The sequence below is a fragment of the Papilio machaon genome, chromosome 7 (assembly GCF_912999745.1).
Source record: "Papilio machaon chromosome 7, ilPapMach1.1, whole genome shotgun sequence".
Classification (NCBI taxonomy): Eukaryota; Metazoa; Arthropoda; class Insecta; order Lepidoptera; family Papilionidae; genus Papilio; species Papilio machaon.
The window spans coordinates 2,036,021-2,053,466 of NC_059992.1; the positions used below are offsets into that span (position 1 = coordinate 2,036,021).

At 32.4% G+C, this 17,446-nt stretch overlaps 1 protein-coding gene and 1 long non-coding RNA gene across 2 annotated transcripts; one reads left to right on the forward strand and one right to left on the reverse strand.

Annotated features, from left to right (window-relative positions):
• Positions 1 to 1,759: 1,759 nt before the first annotated feature.
• Positions 1,760 to 3,349, forward strand: LOC123721127 (the record flags this gene model as incomplete). The annotated part of the gene is made up of 1 exon (XM_045678609.1): positions 1,760 to 3,349. A coding segment is annotated over exon 1 (1,590 nt), but the record flags the coding sequence as incomplete, so codon positions are not given.
• A 12,594-nt stretch (positions 3,350 to 15,943) lies between these two features.
• On the reverse strand, positions 15,944 to 16,794 carry LOC123721155. The gene is made up of 3 exons (XR_006756160.1): positions 16,620 to 16,794; positions 16,454 to 16,539; positions 15,944 to 16,093 (listed from the first exon to the last, which is right to left on the reverse strand). It is a non-coding gene; the product is annotated as an uncharacterized LOC123721155 (long non-coding RNA).
• Positions 16,795 to 17,446: the final 652 nt, after the last annotated feature.

Below are 17,446 nucleotides of genomic sequence, written 5' to 3' on the forward strand. Positions count from 1 at the left end.
GAATGTAGTATGCTAAAGATTATATAGATATTTAAAATCCGTCACACAAAAATTAGACAATCTACTAAAGCAACTGATGCATTAACACACGCACTTACTTTTAAATGGAAATGGGCCGGGCAAGTAGCTCGCCTCCAGGACCAGAGATGGACTAAAAGAATTACCAGGTGGAAAGGCCCTCAAGCAAAACGCAAGAGAGGACAACCTTATAGTAGATTGGAAGAGGACAAAAAGAAAAAAGGAGGGCCACACTGGATAGAAATGGCCCAATCAAGACAAAAATGGCTGGAGTTGAAGGGGGCCTTCACTCACGACGAGGTTCTCGCAAGTACCCAGACATGAAGTACAAAACACAATTTTACTAAAAGCTTTGCTAATACCTAGCCTTTCTTATTCAAATTAATATATAGATATATGTAAAAATGTTTAAATTTAACTTAATTTAAAAGTAATATAAATAGAATCACTAATGTGTGGTACCTGCAAGAAATAAAAGGCTTTTTTATTTGTATATAACATGTAAATGAACAAAAGTATTGTGACTTCGCTCTTCATACTTTTACGAGTGAGATTTATGTTTCCTTTTCATTCTTCTCCAGAGTTTAATGTCACTGTTTTTTACTAGTACTAAATGTTCACGAGATTCCTATCTTATAAGATTGTAGTTATTGCATCCAGAGTTCCGTGTGCATATCACTTTTCACTTTAAATGAAATAAACAATAATTTTACTCTGCATTTTCATTTGACGAGATCCAAGCATACTTTTTTCAAGCTCCTTTCAATCTCCTATTTTTGGTTTATTTGTTTATTCATATTTTTACTTTCAGTTTGTTTGAGTGTAATACTTCGATGTTGTTTATTGGGTAGAATATTCACTATGTTCTATTCATACATGAATTTATGAAACTTATATTTTTTTAATCACCTCAAAGTTGTCCACTTCTAGACGTATCCTTCATGATCACCACGGCGGCTAGTCTTCTGGAGTCCTCATCCAGCATACTCGAGCAACCTTAAACTGATACCTATAAACTATTTACCTTAACCTGTTAAACCTAAACATTAACCTAACCTATTAACAATTTTATATATTTTACAATATTCTTTTAATAATTACAACTACTTACTTTTTCTATTATACTTCTCCTTATAAATAAATAAATAATGAAAAAAATCTTTCGTATGAGACTTTTTCCTGTTGGTCAGATCGGTCTACCGATCAATCGGCAATGGGCCAGACCAGGGTTTTCTTTAATTTGCATGTATTCCGCCAGCATAAAATGTAAGAAATTAGTAATAAAAGTACTAAATATTTTACTTTAAACAAAATAAAACCGTAATTTCTTAGATTTGTGAAAGATAACAAATGCTAACAAGTTAAAATGATAATTCTTTGTCTATTGGGAATAATAACGGATTCTCCGACGTTAAACGTCTACTATACTATACTTTATAGGGTTTTTACTGCAGCACTTATTTCTTTTTAATTATAGTAAGGATGTACGACTGTAGAATTACAAACATAAAACGAAATTACACATTACTAAGTACCGAGAGTTGGACATCACGCAAGCAGAAATAAACGGTATATCATATTCATAATAGCACCCGACGCCGGACATAGTATATCTCTTCTGAAATTCACAGAAATAAAATAAATTATCTATTTCTGGAATGGATTGACAGAATTGGATTGGGTTGATTTTAGCGAAGTATATTCTGCATGAATTCTTCAGAAGGAAGCGTTAACTCTCACAATGTTGGTTGTGTATTTATTACTTTTCACATTTCGTTTATATGAATGCCGGGCATTTCTGATCCAGGAGAATAACACAAGTCTTTCAACATGTCTTGAAAATATTATATCACATTGGATTAAAAAAGGTTCTCCCATCACCTATGTTGATTTAAACTATCAAGATGATGATATTGTGAGAAGCATTCAAAGAATGAATTTAAACACTGTGGTATCCAGAAAGGTAGATAAACGAATAGACCATTATAATAACGCTTACATTATAGCTGCTGGATCCTTCGAAATTTTCAAAAAGGAATTTAAACAACTTTCTAAAGAGAGACATTGGAAGCCGAATGTCTATTTTATTATTATTTTTAGTGAAAATTTTCCAAATCCACTGACAGACTTGTTCGATATTCTACTACGTTACCATGTTTTCAACGTGATCACGATAAATGGCACAAGCGATGTTAAAATTTTCACCTACGATCCTTTCGAAAATAACGGTTGTGGTAAAAAATATTTTGACATCAAATGTTTCAATAATTGTTCCAACACCAGTATAGCAAAATTGTATTCATCTAGATTTGATAAAATACTCAAGGGGTGTACTTTTAACTACGCTACATCGCACAGAGCACCGTACTCTATTAAGCCTAAAATGAGAAATGACACTATAAACTTTTTAGGAACGGAACAATTTGTTTTGAAAATGTTAGCTGAAATTGAGGGTTTTAAAATTAAATTTGTCGCAACATACGATTTTGACATATATCCCGTCGTGAAAGAGGATATGTCGGCTACTGGTGCCTTAAGTCTTATTCAAAAAGGAGATGTTGATATAGTTTTTGGAGGAATATTACTATTGCGCGAAAGAGCTGAAGCTTTTAGTTGTTTTTACGAACATCTAGCGTACATAGATGAATTTGTGATATTAGTAAAAAAAGCGGGACCTGTACCACCTTGGAAAAATATTTACTTGGAATTTACTTACCAGGTTTGGTTCCTTTTGTTTGTTACTTTCTTCGTTTTCTTTGCAATATTTGTAATTCTGTTCCATATTAAAGATAAGTGTAATATAATGTTAATCATGTGTGGTCTCCTTTTTCAACAAGGCTACAAAAAAGGTTTTAATTTTAAAATGGAATGTTTCATTTTTCAATGGGTAATTTTCGCATTCTTGATCAATACATACTATCAATCTAATCTGTCGGGTCTCACCACACATGTTAGTTACAACTATCAGGTTTCGAATGAAAAAGATATTAAGGAGTATCAAATGGAACCCTGTATTTCTAATATTGTAAAAACACTGATAAATTCTACGATTGGAACTAACTATAACGTAGATATGGATGAAGATTGTAACAAGATCACTACTAGTATTCAAACTGTCAGTAAGAATTATAAAAAGTACACTTTAGTATCACATTCACTATATAAATTTAATAGATATAATTTTACAGATGATTTTGGCAATCCTCTCCTTTATACATTTAAAATACCAACTAGTAAGATTATTTATGCGGTGTACTTTTATAAAGGATTCCCAAAGATAAATATCCTACGTAACAATGCATTGCGCATACGTGAAAGTGGTTTACTGCAGAAACATTTTAATGATTTATATGAAAATGAAGCAAAAAAACATAAGTTTGGTACAAATGCATTTCAGATACAGTTTATCTTTCCATGGTATATTTTATTAGTAGGAGTTTTATTGTCAGGAATAACGCTAGTCATTGAATTGATAGTTCATTTTGTTAGGCGAAAAAGAATGTATTATGAAATTTACTTGCCTTAAATCTGTTACGGTTAGTTTTCATTGCCATAACTCTTATTATCTTAATGAAACCGTGGTAAAAATATGCTTTTATACAGGTTTTTCTGTGGAAACCAACGGTTATTGTATGTTTTTATATTAACTGGTCGACCACGACTTCGTCTTTTTTTTTTCATCTTTTTCCGTTATTTTTTTTCTAACCAAACATAGTAAATTGGTTATAAAAATTACATTAAAATTAAACATATGTATATGACATAATTTTTATTATATTCATCATTTTATTATTATTATATTTTAAGTATTACAATTTCATGAGTTTTATTTATATCTTAAAAAGTTATTATGGAAAATAGTATGAAGATCAGTCCTCAAAACCATGCTTAGAAAGTCCTATAAATATTCTACATACAAACTGTACAAAGAGGCTGGTGTTCTTAGCGTAAGAAAGCTTTATGTTTAAAAAACACATTGTTAATGCACCGCATAATATTAACTGCCCCTGGCTAACTGACTACAAATATTTACGAGATAAAAGGGTCTACAGAGTGAGCATGCCAGTAGTGAATACTTCCTTCGCGTATCGCCACGGTCTCTTTGTCAAGGCTTTTACATATAACAGAGTGGCGATGCACTGTGACATTAAAAACTCCTACGGTTGTCCTACGGCGAACTCGAGGATAATCTGAATTTTAATCGGATAAACTAAACAATCTGATAACTCATCTGTACCTTATATAATCCTCACGATACAGGCTTAGCCTAGTGTGAGGGTTATAGGAAATAGAAATTTTAGAAATAAGCGAACTTTGTTAATCTATATCGCCAAATATAAACTGTCCAACAATCAAACATTCCTTTTGTCAATAAATCTTTTCATTTCAATAACACATAAAAAATACAGACGAATTGTAGAAAGAAGAAGGAGGTTACTGCTTTTTGAAGACGGCTAAAAAGTGGTGATTATTTCGTCATAAATACTGTGTAAGCTTCACAATAATTTTGAAATCGTCAAGAGATTTGTTATCTGAACTTAACACGACATTTAGTACGTTACAATATAGTTCAAACATTAAGTATTTTATGTTTAGGAACAAATATTTGTCACGAAATAATGACAAAACAATACAAGCCGTCTTAAGACCGACGTGCATGTTGGAAGCTGTCGATACCGACATATATAGTATCTCTTAAGATGTGAGTTCGGAGTATGTATTTTCATCGACGTTGGCGCAGGATTTTTTCATCTTGTAATCTACAGATTCTGTTTCGATACTCGCCATGTATGAGTTTATCCACTTTATCTCGAAAACTATTTACAACTTTATCTCATTCATGGTAAATAAAAACATCTCAAATAGAACACGAATCATAATTACAAGTTAACTAGCTTAGAAACTTCGCCCTATAAACTTATGGTTTACTTCTCCGATGTTTCAGTTCTTGTTAATTAATTTAGTTAGAGTCATGGCTTAAGGAATACTTAATGATATACTACATTAGTAACCTAACTTATTTGAAATAATTCTTATTGCTAAAACTTTGATCTAATTTTCACATAATGGTCGGATAAGTCAGAAAAACATATTTGGTTTGTAAATTTTGTGGACCATATTCAAACAAGGATGTAGCTGAACCGGTGAGAGCGCTGCTACCGCGATTGGTTCCGTCAGAATATATACCTACTCAGGTCATAAATTCTGTCACATGTTTAATATAAAATAATTGAAACATGTTTATTCATTATGTGACCATTTATATACCAAAATGAACTTAACAAAACATAGATTCTTATGACACTAAAGTTTATTCAAAATGACCTCCGTGATTTTGAAAACAGGCCTTCAATCTGCGCGGCCAGTCGTCTATCGCAGCACGAACGAGGTCCATGTCAATATCGGCGGCTGCCCGCTGCGAGCACGACTTTTCCTTTCTCACAAAAATGTACCTCTGTTAAGCCCCAATAAGAAACTCCCAACCATACCATGAGCGAGGATGGAAAATGACCTCGTTGGACACGCGGAATACGGTTGCTCGCTTCTTCACTACTGTTTGTGTACACCATATCATTTTGTTTGTTGTAGCTCTCTTCTACGGTAAAAAATTTTTCATCCGAAAAAAGAATTTCCCGATATTTTTTTCCCGCGTACCGCTTCAACAAAGCGCGGCATCTCTTCAGTCTCAGGTATGTACATTAGACGAACATTCAAACGATGTCCTGTTTTTCTTCGATATGCACGAAGCCCTAAATCTTCATTTAACACCCTTTTTCACCGTGGTTCTGCTTAACCCCATCTGAAGGGCCAACAGTTTCTGCTTACGTTTGGGATTTCTTTGTATGCGCGCCTTCGCAGATTTTATCACTGCTGGAGTCCTAACAGAACGAGGGCGACCACTTCTTGACCTGTCATCTACACTAGAGTCTTCATTATATCGTTTGATGGTACGATAAACGAATCTTTTGGTTATATTCAAATTTTTCAGTATGTCAAAAACTGGCGTGAAAAAAATCAGATGAAAAAAATCATGGTCACACTGGATAGAAATAGCCAAATCAAGAGAAAAATGGCTGGCGTTAGAGGAGGTCTTCACTCACAAAGAGGTTCTCGCAAGTACGCAGACATGAGTACAAAACACAATTTTATTAAAAACTTTGCTACTTATTTAAATTAAAAAATAGATACATATAAAAATGTTTAAATTTAACTAAATTGAAATGTAATATTATTTCTTACGGTGAAGGAAAACATCGTGATGCAACCTGCACGTATCTGAGAAGTTCAATATGTGTCAAGTCGACCAACCCGCACTGGGCCAGCATGGTTGACTATGACCTAACCCCTAACCTAGGGTAGGCTCCGAGCCCCTCAGTGGGGACGTATAGTGAGATGATGATGATGATGAAATGTAATATAATTAAGTAGTTTTAGAATCACTAATTTATAGTACTTCAAGAAATAAAAGACTTTAAATTTTTTTATATAACATATACAAGTACAAAAGTATTGTGACTTCACTCTTCATACTTTTACGAGTGTGATTTATGTTTCCTTTTCATTCTTTTCCAGAGTTTAATGTCACTGTTTTTACTAGTAGTAAATGTTCACGAGATTCCTATCTTATAAGATTGTCGTTATTGCATCCAGAGTTCCGTGTGCATATTACTTTTCATTTAAAATATTTTCACTTTAAATGAAATAAACAATAATTTTACTCTGCATTTTCATTTGACAAGATCCAAGCATACTTTTTTTCAAGCTCCTATTTTTGATTTTATTTGTTTATTCATATTTGTACTTTCAGTTTGTTTGGATATTATACTTCGATGTTGTTTATTGGGTAGAATATTTACTAGGTTCTCTTCATACATGAATTTATGAAACTTAATTTTTTTTTAATCAGCTCAAAGTCGTCCACTTCTAAACGTATCCTTCATGATCACCACGGCGGCTAGTCTTCTGGAGTCCTCATCCAGTATACTCGAGCAACCTTAAACTGATACCTATAAACTATTTACCTTAACCTATTAAACCTAAACATTAACCTAATCTATTAACAATTTTATATATTTTACAATATTCTTTATTACAACTTCTTTTTCTTTTATATTTCTCCTTCGAAATAAATTTGTAATGAAATAAACCTTTCGTATGAGACTGTTTCCTGTTGGGCCGTTCGGCCTACCAATCATTCGGCAATGGGCTAGACCAGGGTTTTTTTTAATTTGCATGTATTCCTCCAGCACAAAATGAAAGGACTCAATTAGTCACTTTCAGTACTAAAAATTTTATTTTAAACAAAATAAAACCGTAATTTTTTAGATTTGTGAAAGATAACAAATGCAATAAAAGTTAAAAATATATTTCTTTGTCTATTGTGAATTGTAACGGATTCCCCGACATTTAAATACCATACACTATTATGTTTTTACTGCACTTATTTCTTTTTAATTATAGTAAGGATATACACTGTATAATTACAAACATACAACGAAATTACACATTACTAAGTACCGAGAGTTGGACATCACGCAATCAGAAATAAACGTAAGGACGGATTCATAATATCACCCGACGCCGGACATAGTATATCTCTTCTGAAATTCACAGAAATAAAATAAAATTATCTATTTCTGGTATGAATTGATACAATTGGATTGGATTTATTTTACTTCGCTAAAATATATTCTGCATGTATTTTGCAGAAGGAAACGTTAACTCTCACAATGTTTATTGTGTATTTATTATTTTTCACATTTCGTTTATATGAATGCCAGGCATTTTTGATCCAGGAGAAAAACACAAGTCTTTCAACATGCCTTGAGAATATTATATCACATTGGATTCAAAAAGGTTCTCCCATCACCTATGTTGATTTAAACTATCAAGAGGACGATATTGTGAGAAGCATTCAAAGAATGAATTTTAACACTGTGGTATCCAGAAAGGTAGATAAACGTATAGACCATTACAATAACGCTTACATTATAGCTGCTGGATCCTTCGAAATTTTCAAAAAGGAATTTAAACAGCTTTCTAAAGAGAGACATTGGAAGCCGAATGTCTATTTTATTATTATTTTTCGTGAAAATTTTCCAAATCCACTGACAGACTTGTTCGATATTCTAATACGTTACCATGTTTTCAACGTGATCACGATAAATGGCACAAGCGATGTTAAAATTTTCACCTACGATCCTTTCGAAAATAACGGCTGTGGTAAAAAATATTTTAACATCAAATGTTTCAATAATTGTTCCAACACTAGTATAGCAAACTTTTATTCATCGAAACTTGATAAAATACTCAAGGGGTGTACTTTTAACTTCGCTACAACGCACAGAGCACCATACTCTATTAAGCCTAAAATGAGAAATTACACTACAAACTTATTAGGAACGGAACAATTTGTTTTGAAAATGTTAGCTGAAAGTGAAGGTTTTAAAATTAAATTTGCGGCCACACACGATCCTGACATATATTCCGTCGTGAAAGAGGATATGTCGGCTTCTGGCGTCTTTAGTCTTATTCAGAAAGGAGATGTTGATATAGTGTTTGGAGGAATATCACTAATAAGCGAAAGAGCTGAAGCTTTTAGTTATCTCTACGAACATCTTGCTTACACCGATGAATTAGTGGTGTTAGTGAAAAAAGCGGGACCTGTAGCACCTTGGAAAAATATTTACTTGGAATTTACTTACCCGGTTTGGGTCCTTTTGTTTATTACTTTCTTCGTTTTCTTTGCAATATTTGTAATTCTGTTCCATATTAAAGATAAATGTAATATAATGTTAATCATGTGTGGACTCCTTTTTCAACAAGGCTACAGAAAAGTTTTTAATTTTAAAATGGAATGTTTCATTTTTCAATGGGTAATTTTCGCATTCTTGATCAATACATACTATCAATCTAATCTGACGGGTCTCACCAGACACGTTAGTTACAACTATCAGGTTTCGAATGCAAAAGATCTTGAGAAGTATCAAATGGAACCCTGTATTTCTAATAATATAAAAGGACTGATTAATTCTATGACTGGAACTAAATATGACGTAGATATGGATGAAGATTGTAACAAGATCATGACTAGTATGCACACTGTGAGTAAGAATTATAAAAAGTTCACTTTAGTATTGCATTCACTATATAAATTTAATAGATATAACTATACAGATGATTTTGGCAATCCTCTCCTTTATTCATTTAAAATACCAACTAACAAGATTAGTTATGCGTTGTACTTCTATAAAGGATTCCCAAATATGGATATACTACGTTACAATGCATTGCGCATACGTGAAAGTGGTTTAATACAGAAAAATTCAAGAGATTTGTATCACGAAGAAGCAAAAAAATATAAATTTGGTACACAAGCATTTCAGGCACAGTTTATCTTGCCGTGGTATGTTTTAGTAGTGGGAGTTTTATTGTCAGGAATAACGCTAGTCATTGAAATTATAATTCATTATTTTGAGCGAAAAAGAAAGTATTATGAAATTTACTTGCCTTAAATCTGTTACGCGTAATTTTAGAAACCATGGTAAAAAAATGCTTTTATACAGGTTTTCTGTGGAAACCCACGGTTAATGTGTGTTTTTATATTAACTGGTCGCCCGCGACTTCGTCTTTTTTTTTCGTCTTTTTCCATTATTTTTTTTTAACCAAACATAGTAAATTGGTTACAAAAATTAAATGTATAATTAAACATATGTATATGACATGTTTTTATTGTATTCATTAAACCATTGATAAGAATTACAATTTCATGAGTTTTATTTATATACTAGCTGTGCCCGCGACTTCGTCCGCGTGAAATTCTGTCTTCGGATAGAATTTTTTAAGGCTAATTATTTTACTTAACCGACGTGCTATGATTTGATGTATGGATGTAGAAGAACATAGAGAGAGGTGTGCCAGGACCGTGCCAAATCTCTAAAATATTACCAAACAAAATTTCATTCCCTATTTTTATTTAGCACACTTGAGGGTAACATTTTTTCAAACGTTGAATTTAATATTTATTTATATCAAATTAGCAGCCACAAAAATAAGTTTTAAACTTGTAACTGTAAAAATGACGATATTTCCATACAAATTTACACCCCCACTTTTAACCCCTTATAACCCCTATTTCGCGTTAAAATGTGCCCTATGTCCTTCCTCAGGCTCTAGAATAAATATTGATAAGAATAAAACCTCACATTAACCATACAATTTTTACAAAAATGCAATTTCATATCCATTTATATCAAATTGGCAGCCTTAAAATAAGTTTCAAGCTTGTAACTGTAAAAATGACGATAATTCCATATAAACTTTCACCCCCACATTCAACCCCTTACAAACCCTTTTTCGCGTTAAAATGTGCCCTATGTCCTTCCTCAGGCTCTAGACTAAAAATTGGTAAGGGTAACAGCAAAACATATAAAACAAAACATTCACCAAAACCTCACATATTGCCATACAAAATTTCACCCCCTTTTGTTATGTAGCACCCTTGGGGGTAAAATTTTTTCAAAAAAATTATTTCACATTTATTCATATCAAATTAGCTGCCTTAAAAATAAATTTCAAGCTTCTAACTGCAAAAATGACGATAATTCCATACAAACTTTCACCCCCACTTTCAACCCCTTACAACCCCTTTTTCGCGTTAAAATATAGCCTATGTCCTTTCTCAGGCTCTAGACTATCTGTGTACCAAATTTCATTTAAATCGGTTCAGTAGTTTTGGCGTGAAAGCGAGACAGACAGACAGACAGACAGACAGAGTTACTTTCGCATTTATAAAATTAGTAAGGATTGAAAAGTCACTATGTAATAACACAAAAAAATACAGGCAAATTGTAGAAAGAAGGTCGGCTAAAAGGTGGTGATTATTTTTTCATAAATATCGTGTAAGCCTCACAATAATTTTGAAATCGTCAAGAGATTTATTATCTGAACTTAACACATTTAGTACGTAACATTATAGTTCAAACATTAAGTATTTTATGTTTAGGAACAAATATTTGTCACGAAATAATGACAAAACAATACAAGCTGTCTTAAGACCGACGTATGCTCGAAGCTGTCGATACCGACTTTTATAGAATTTCGTGTGTAGAGTCTCTTAAGATGTGAGTGAGTTCGGAGTGTATATTTTCATCAAGTTTGACGCAGGATTTAATCATATTTTAATCGACAGATCCTGTTTCGATCCTCCACATGTATGAGTTTATCGATTTTCGAATTTCATAATATGTATATTTACCCGACGTTTTAACAATGAAGGAAACGGTCACAACAACAACAACGGTAACGACGGTCGCCTCGCTATTGCGGCGAATCCTGTTGGCCGTTTGCTCGTTTGCCACCTTATTAAAAAAACATAATGATGCAACCTGCACATATTATATGCGAAGAAATTCAAACATTTGTGTGAAGTCAACACATCCTCACAGGGCAGTAGTGGCAGACTGAGACCTAGTCATCCCTAAATTATGGTAGACTTCGCTCCCCTCAGTAGTGACGCATGGCTGATAATGACTTTAACGGAAAACTATTTAATTTAACTTTAACGAAAAGGAATTTCTCATATTTAAAAAAACTCATGAACATCTTCTTCTTTATTATCTTATATGTTTTCAGAAATCGGTTTTTTTATGGAGGTAAAATGCTTAATAAAAAAAAGTATTTATAACTATCGCATTCATGGTAAACAAAACACCTCAAATAGAAGACGAATCTTAATTACAAGTTAACTAGCTTAGAAACTTCGCCCTATAAACTTATGGATTACTTCGACGATGTTTTAGTTCTTGTTAATTAATTAAGTTAGAGTCGTGGCTTAAGGAATACTTAATGATATACTACATTAGTAACCTAACTTATTTGAAATACTAACATTCTTATTGCTAAGACTTTGATCTAATTTTCACATAATGGTCAGATAAGTCAAAAAAACGTATTTGGTTTGTAAGTTTTTTGGACCATATTCAAACAAGGACATAGCTGAACCGGCAAGGTGCTGCTACCAGTTGGTTCTGTCAGAATATATATAAAACTTACTTAAGCACAGAAAACGACCCAAAAGAAAAAATGACTTGACAATTACAGTCTTACAGTACAAATTTGCGATACTTTGACATTGACAGATTGGCTCTAGTGAGTTGTCATAATTTAGTTTGACTTATGTACACCGGTACAGATAGCCTTGTCGATCTTACAACAATCCATTATGGAAAAAGGATTATCACAACAAATGAATACTCGTAACACTATTTCTTTCGTCAATTGTTTTTATTTTGTTTTTAACATAAATGATGACAACATGTTTCTCAACATGAAACACAGCAAATACATTTAATGGATAAATATCACATTATTCATTCTTTTTCTCTGAATATAATCGACTAATAATTCAATTATAAACGAAGTCACTGCCAATCCAAGGCCGATCATTAAAACGCATCCCGGAAAGATGAATCGAGCTTGAAACTGTTTCTTAGCAAAGAACGTTTTTCTTGAATTTTCATAAAACAACTCATCCATTTTATATTTAATCAATCCATTTTCACGTAGACGTAACGTGTGAGTATGCAGTATATTTAACATTGGGAATCCCTTGTAGAAATACACCGCATACATTACTTTATATATAGGTATTTTAAAAGCATACAGAAGAGGATCCCCGTAATCATCGGTGTATTTAAATTTATTATAATTATATATCGAATACAGGGTTACGGTGTACTTTGTATCATCTTCACTGACTGTGTCCAAACTGTTTAGAAATGTGTCACAATACTTTCCCGATTCGTATTCCTTCCCGGTTGTAATTCTTACAACTTCTTTTATAACAGAACTGACACATGATTGAAGTTTAAATTCAAGGAGATCTTTTTCATTAGAAATCTGATAATTATGACTCACGTGTGTTGTGAGACCCATTAAATTAGTTTGGTAGTACATATTAACCAGACAAGAGAATAGGATCCATTGAAATATAAAGCATTTAACTTTAAATTTATAATGTAATCTACAACTTTGTTGAAGAAGAATAGCCCACATTATTAAAAATATTCGACACTTTTCTTTGATACAAAACGAAACAAGGATAACAAAAAATGTAAAAAATGTAAACGCCAATAAAATCCAGACAACGTAAGTGAATTCCAAATATAAATTTCGCCAAATTGGTAGAGGGCCTGTTTTTTTGACCATGATGTCCAGTTTATCTATGAATGGGTGATGTCCACAGAAGTAACTAAACGCCGCCCCCCGTTCGTACGTTAACAACATTCCGCCAAATATCATATCTGTTTTTTTATTTTGAATTAAACTCAATGAACCAGTTGCCTTCATATCATTATCTATAACTGAAAATTCTTCTGCATTATCTGAATAAGTGTAATTAATGTTGAAGCCTTCCAATTGACTTAAAATTTTCATAATATATTGTTCAGTTCCTAATAACTTCACTGGTCCGACATTTGTTTCTGGATTTATGACGTATGGTGGCCAATGTGGTACCACCGCGTTAAAAGTACATCTCTTGAGACCAGTATGAAATTTATAAAAGTACAAACTTGTTATATTCACAGTAGCACAATCGTCGAGTTTTATAATGCTTGTAAAAGATTTTCCACAGTTGTAGTTGTCGAAAGGATTGTATGTAAATAATTGAATTTCCTTAGAATCAATCACTACCACTTCTAGGATATGGTAATTAAGTAAAGTATTAAATAAATCGTTTAATAGTTTTGTATTTATTTCTTTAAATACAATGAGAAAATAAACATTAGGATTCCAATCTTTCTCTTTTGTGAGATATTTAAATTTATCATTAAAAATATCGAAATTATCAACCATTATAATATAAGCTTCATTATATTGGTTTATACGTTTTCTTGTAGTTCTAGATATGATTGTCACTATATTCATATCATGAATATTTCTTATAATATCATCATCTGGAAAATTCAAGTCGACGTAAGTTATAACTGATTTTTTTTGAAAATTGTGTAAAATTATATTCCGAATGCAAAATATCAAATCCGTATTATCCTGTTGAGGTAAAATATCTTGACTTTTACAAAGTGATATGAAAATTACTATCACGACAAACATGTTTAAGGCTAAGTCACAAACTGACCACTATTAGGAGCAGTTAAATATTATTAATCCCATTGTCATTTGTAAATGTCACTTTGATAAGACATTGACTTAAAATATAGTAATTATAGCAATAATGGAAACATTAAAAGATAAAAGCTTTCTAATTCTTGACACTTTGAAACAAGCAGAGAAAACTATGATAAATAACGGACACTTTAGAAAATTGTGTTATACACTAACATTCACATTTTGACTAAGGATTTTGACAAGCACAAATGAGCAAGCATAGACATTTACAATTGCAGATGAGTTGCCTACCTTAAATCGACGGTGTCTCCACCGTCGCAGAGAAAGAGAACATACTCCTTCCTACACGTCACCTCCTACATCAAATCCACTTCCCCTTCCCATCTTTTCCTTATAAGAAAAAGGTGGGAAGGGAAAAAAGAGTAAAATTAGGCCTCCTGCACCATACGAGACGAAACGCAGAATTTCTTCTACTTCACGTCTAGCTTTGGTGTGGTCATGGTATTGCACCAGTCGACCCATTCAAGCAACAAATGTTGTTGTCGCTGGCGTTTACCACTGTTATATATTTAGATAACTATCATGCCCATTCCAACTACACAATAAGCCAAGTACACAAGGCAACATAAATCGTAAACTACGTCATCAACGTAAACTAGTATATGATGGGACACTAGTACATGCGTTGCGTTGCACGAGTTCTGTACAACGTTGAATCATCGACGCGAATCGTCTATCCTGTCAGTACAGGTATAGCGACTACATGTCAACTGTATAAATTTGCTACATCATCATCTCCCTGGCCTTTTCCCACTCACGTGGGGTCGGCACACAAGGTATTATAAACCTTAAAGTTTTGGCTTAAGTTTTTACGGCTGGCCGACTGCCTGTCGCCAGCCCTGCTTGGGAATATCTTAAAATAATATATAATATAAACTAAAGAATTAGCTAAATAATTCAAAATTACTTCTAAAAATACACCAAAAATAAAAATTAATAAGACATTGTATATATAACATATCTTCAAGTTCTTCTCTTGATAATCGTCCTGTATTCTGTCTTTCAAAACATTATTCTCTCCAATAGATGAGGTCGATCTTTTGATTCAAAGTGACAGTGGTGGTAGTTTTAGTGGTGTATAAATTTGCTACAATATCTTGAAAATCGAAACGACTTTACTCTCGACAATCTTGACAGAATAAAATGTCAGTGACTCTTGCCTGTGTACAAACTTCTATGACATATAGCGTAAGTCGCTTAGTGATTAAAATTGTCGAGTTTCAAAGACTTATATTACCTTGTGTATGAAGGGCCTTATGTAAATACACATTTTACAACTGAATGTCAAATGGATCAACTATACCACCTGGATGGCTAGCATTCCTCAACAGTTCAGTTCTCACAAAATTTACTATAACACACAGGTGAATTGTGGAACGGTCTGTGGCACTTCCAAACCACAACCAGTATTTCCATTTTTAAAAATCCAAAGATTTTTTTATAAAATATATACATGGACAAAAGCATTAAAAAAAGCTGGCTTCCTTTCATTCATCATCATCAACCTGTCCCTATTTCTACGGAGGGTCAGCTCAATATGTATTACTCCTCCATACATCTCTATCAGCCGTTGTATATAAATTCCCTTCTCACAAATATCCTATTTCACACAATCCATCCATACTTTCTTTGGTATTCCTCTATCTTTGTAACCATCCACATTCAATCTCATAACAATTTTGTTTAAGTCATCATTATGATTACTAATTAATTTGATAAAAATAATAAGTTGTTTACCAGTTGTTTTAGTCAATTTCATAACTATAGTCATCATTAGGAGATGATTATTTCCCACTTAAAGAGATTGTGCATTGTTTTCTTGTCCCTGCCTCGGCTAATAACAGACTCAATAGTCAATTATCTCTAGCTTGTGTTACATTTGCATCTGTAATGATATTAAAATGTATTTAGCTTATAGATTTTATCTGAGGCCAAATACCATTTTCAGTTAGTTATTTAGCATACTGTTTTTTTTTTTTTATTGAGACTCAAATTTTACTCTTACAGTAGTAATTGTTTAATAGGACATTAGTCAAAACCAAAGATCTTGGCTAAACACCATCTTACCACTGCCTGAAAGCAATACAATCTGAACGACTGAAAGTTTTTAGGGTATTCTTTATATAACATATATTTAATTTTTATTTTACAGGTCCACAGTTAAACAAATTGGAATGCATTTTTGGAACACGCTAGAGAACTTTTTGGACTATTCATTATGATATAATTGCAGTATGATATTTACCTTTACAAAAGATGCAGTTAATAAAATTCAAGTAAGATGAAATTAAATGTATAGTTTATAAGACCCAGGATCCAAGTCATAGTGTTCTGAAATAAAATTGATTTCAATTTTTAATTCTATTACTTTGATTTTATATTGTTATCAAAACATACTTTTATTGGCTTACCTTTTGATATCATGTTACAAATTTAATCTTAAAAGTTTTCACATGTTTGTTAACTTGATCCTTATGTCACTGCCTTTTTCTCAATGTAGGGTCAGCAAAGTATTTAATAGTACTACATTTCCATATATCTTCATCAACCTTCATATCTGAGTGAACTCCTTTCACATATCCTCTAATACGGTTTTTAAATTAATACTCATTCTTAATTTTAGCCTGGAATGATCGAAATGTAAATCAAAAACAACATAAATGTAGAAGAAATAATATTTCTAATTGCGTTAATTCTTAAGGTGGTCAAAATACATGTATTCAAAACCATAAAATATAAATCTAGCTTTACCTTGAAATCCTTCATTTTACATTATTAAATTAATACGCCTGAATGTAAAATATATTAATGAACGTATAAACAATAACAACACAAAATCAAATAAAACCATAACTGTCTTCAAAAATTTAAAAAGTCAAAACGTCACCGACGACTGACGTCAACTGTCCACAAATTGCCAAAGAGCAACTGACGTATGTTTTTGTGTTGCCAGGTTGGTTTAATTTATGAACGAAAAAGAGCGGGACCTGCTAAGGTTATAACCGAACCAGTCTCAAGAGTCACCTAGAAATACAATTTCACTTTCCAGATTAAAACAAACGCTCTTAAAAATGACATTTAATATTTAGTTTTTTTAAAGAGCAAGAGGAAGTTAAGCCGTTTCTGTCCTTACTCTCTTAATGCGCATTAAATCCAATAAAATCACAACCATGTGCCCACTCATATTGAAAAATAAAAAGACAATATGTTATTTATGAACCTAGGACAATATTTAAGA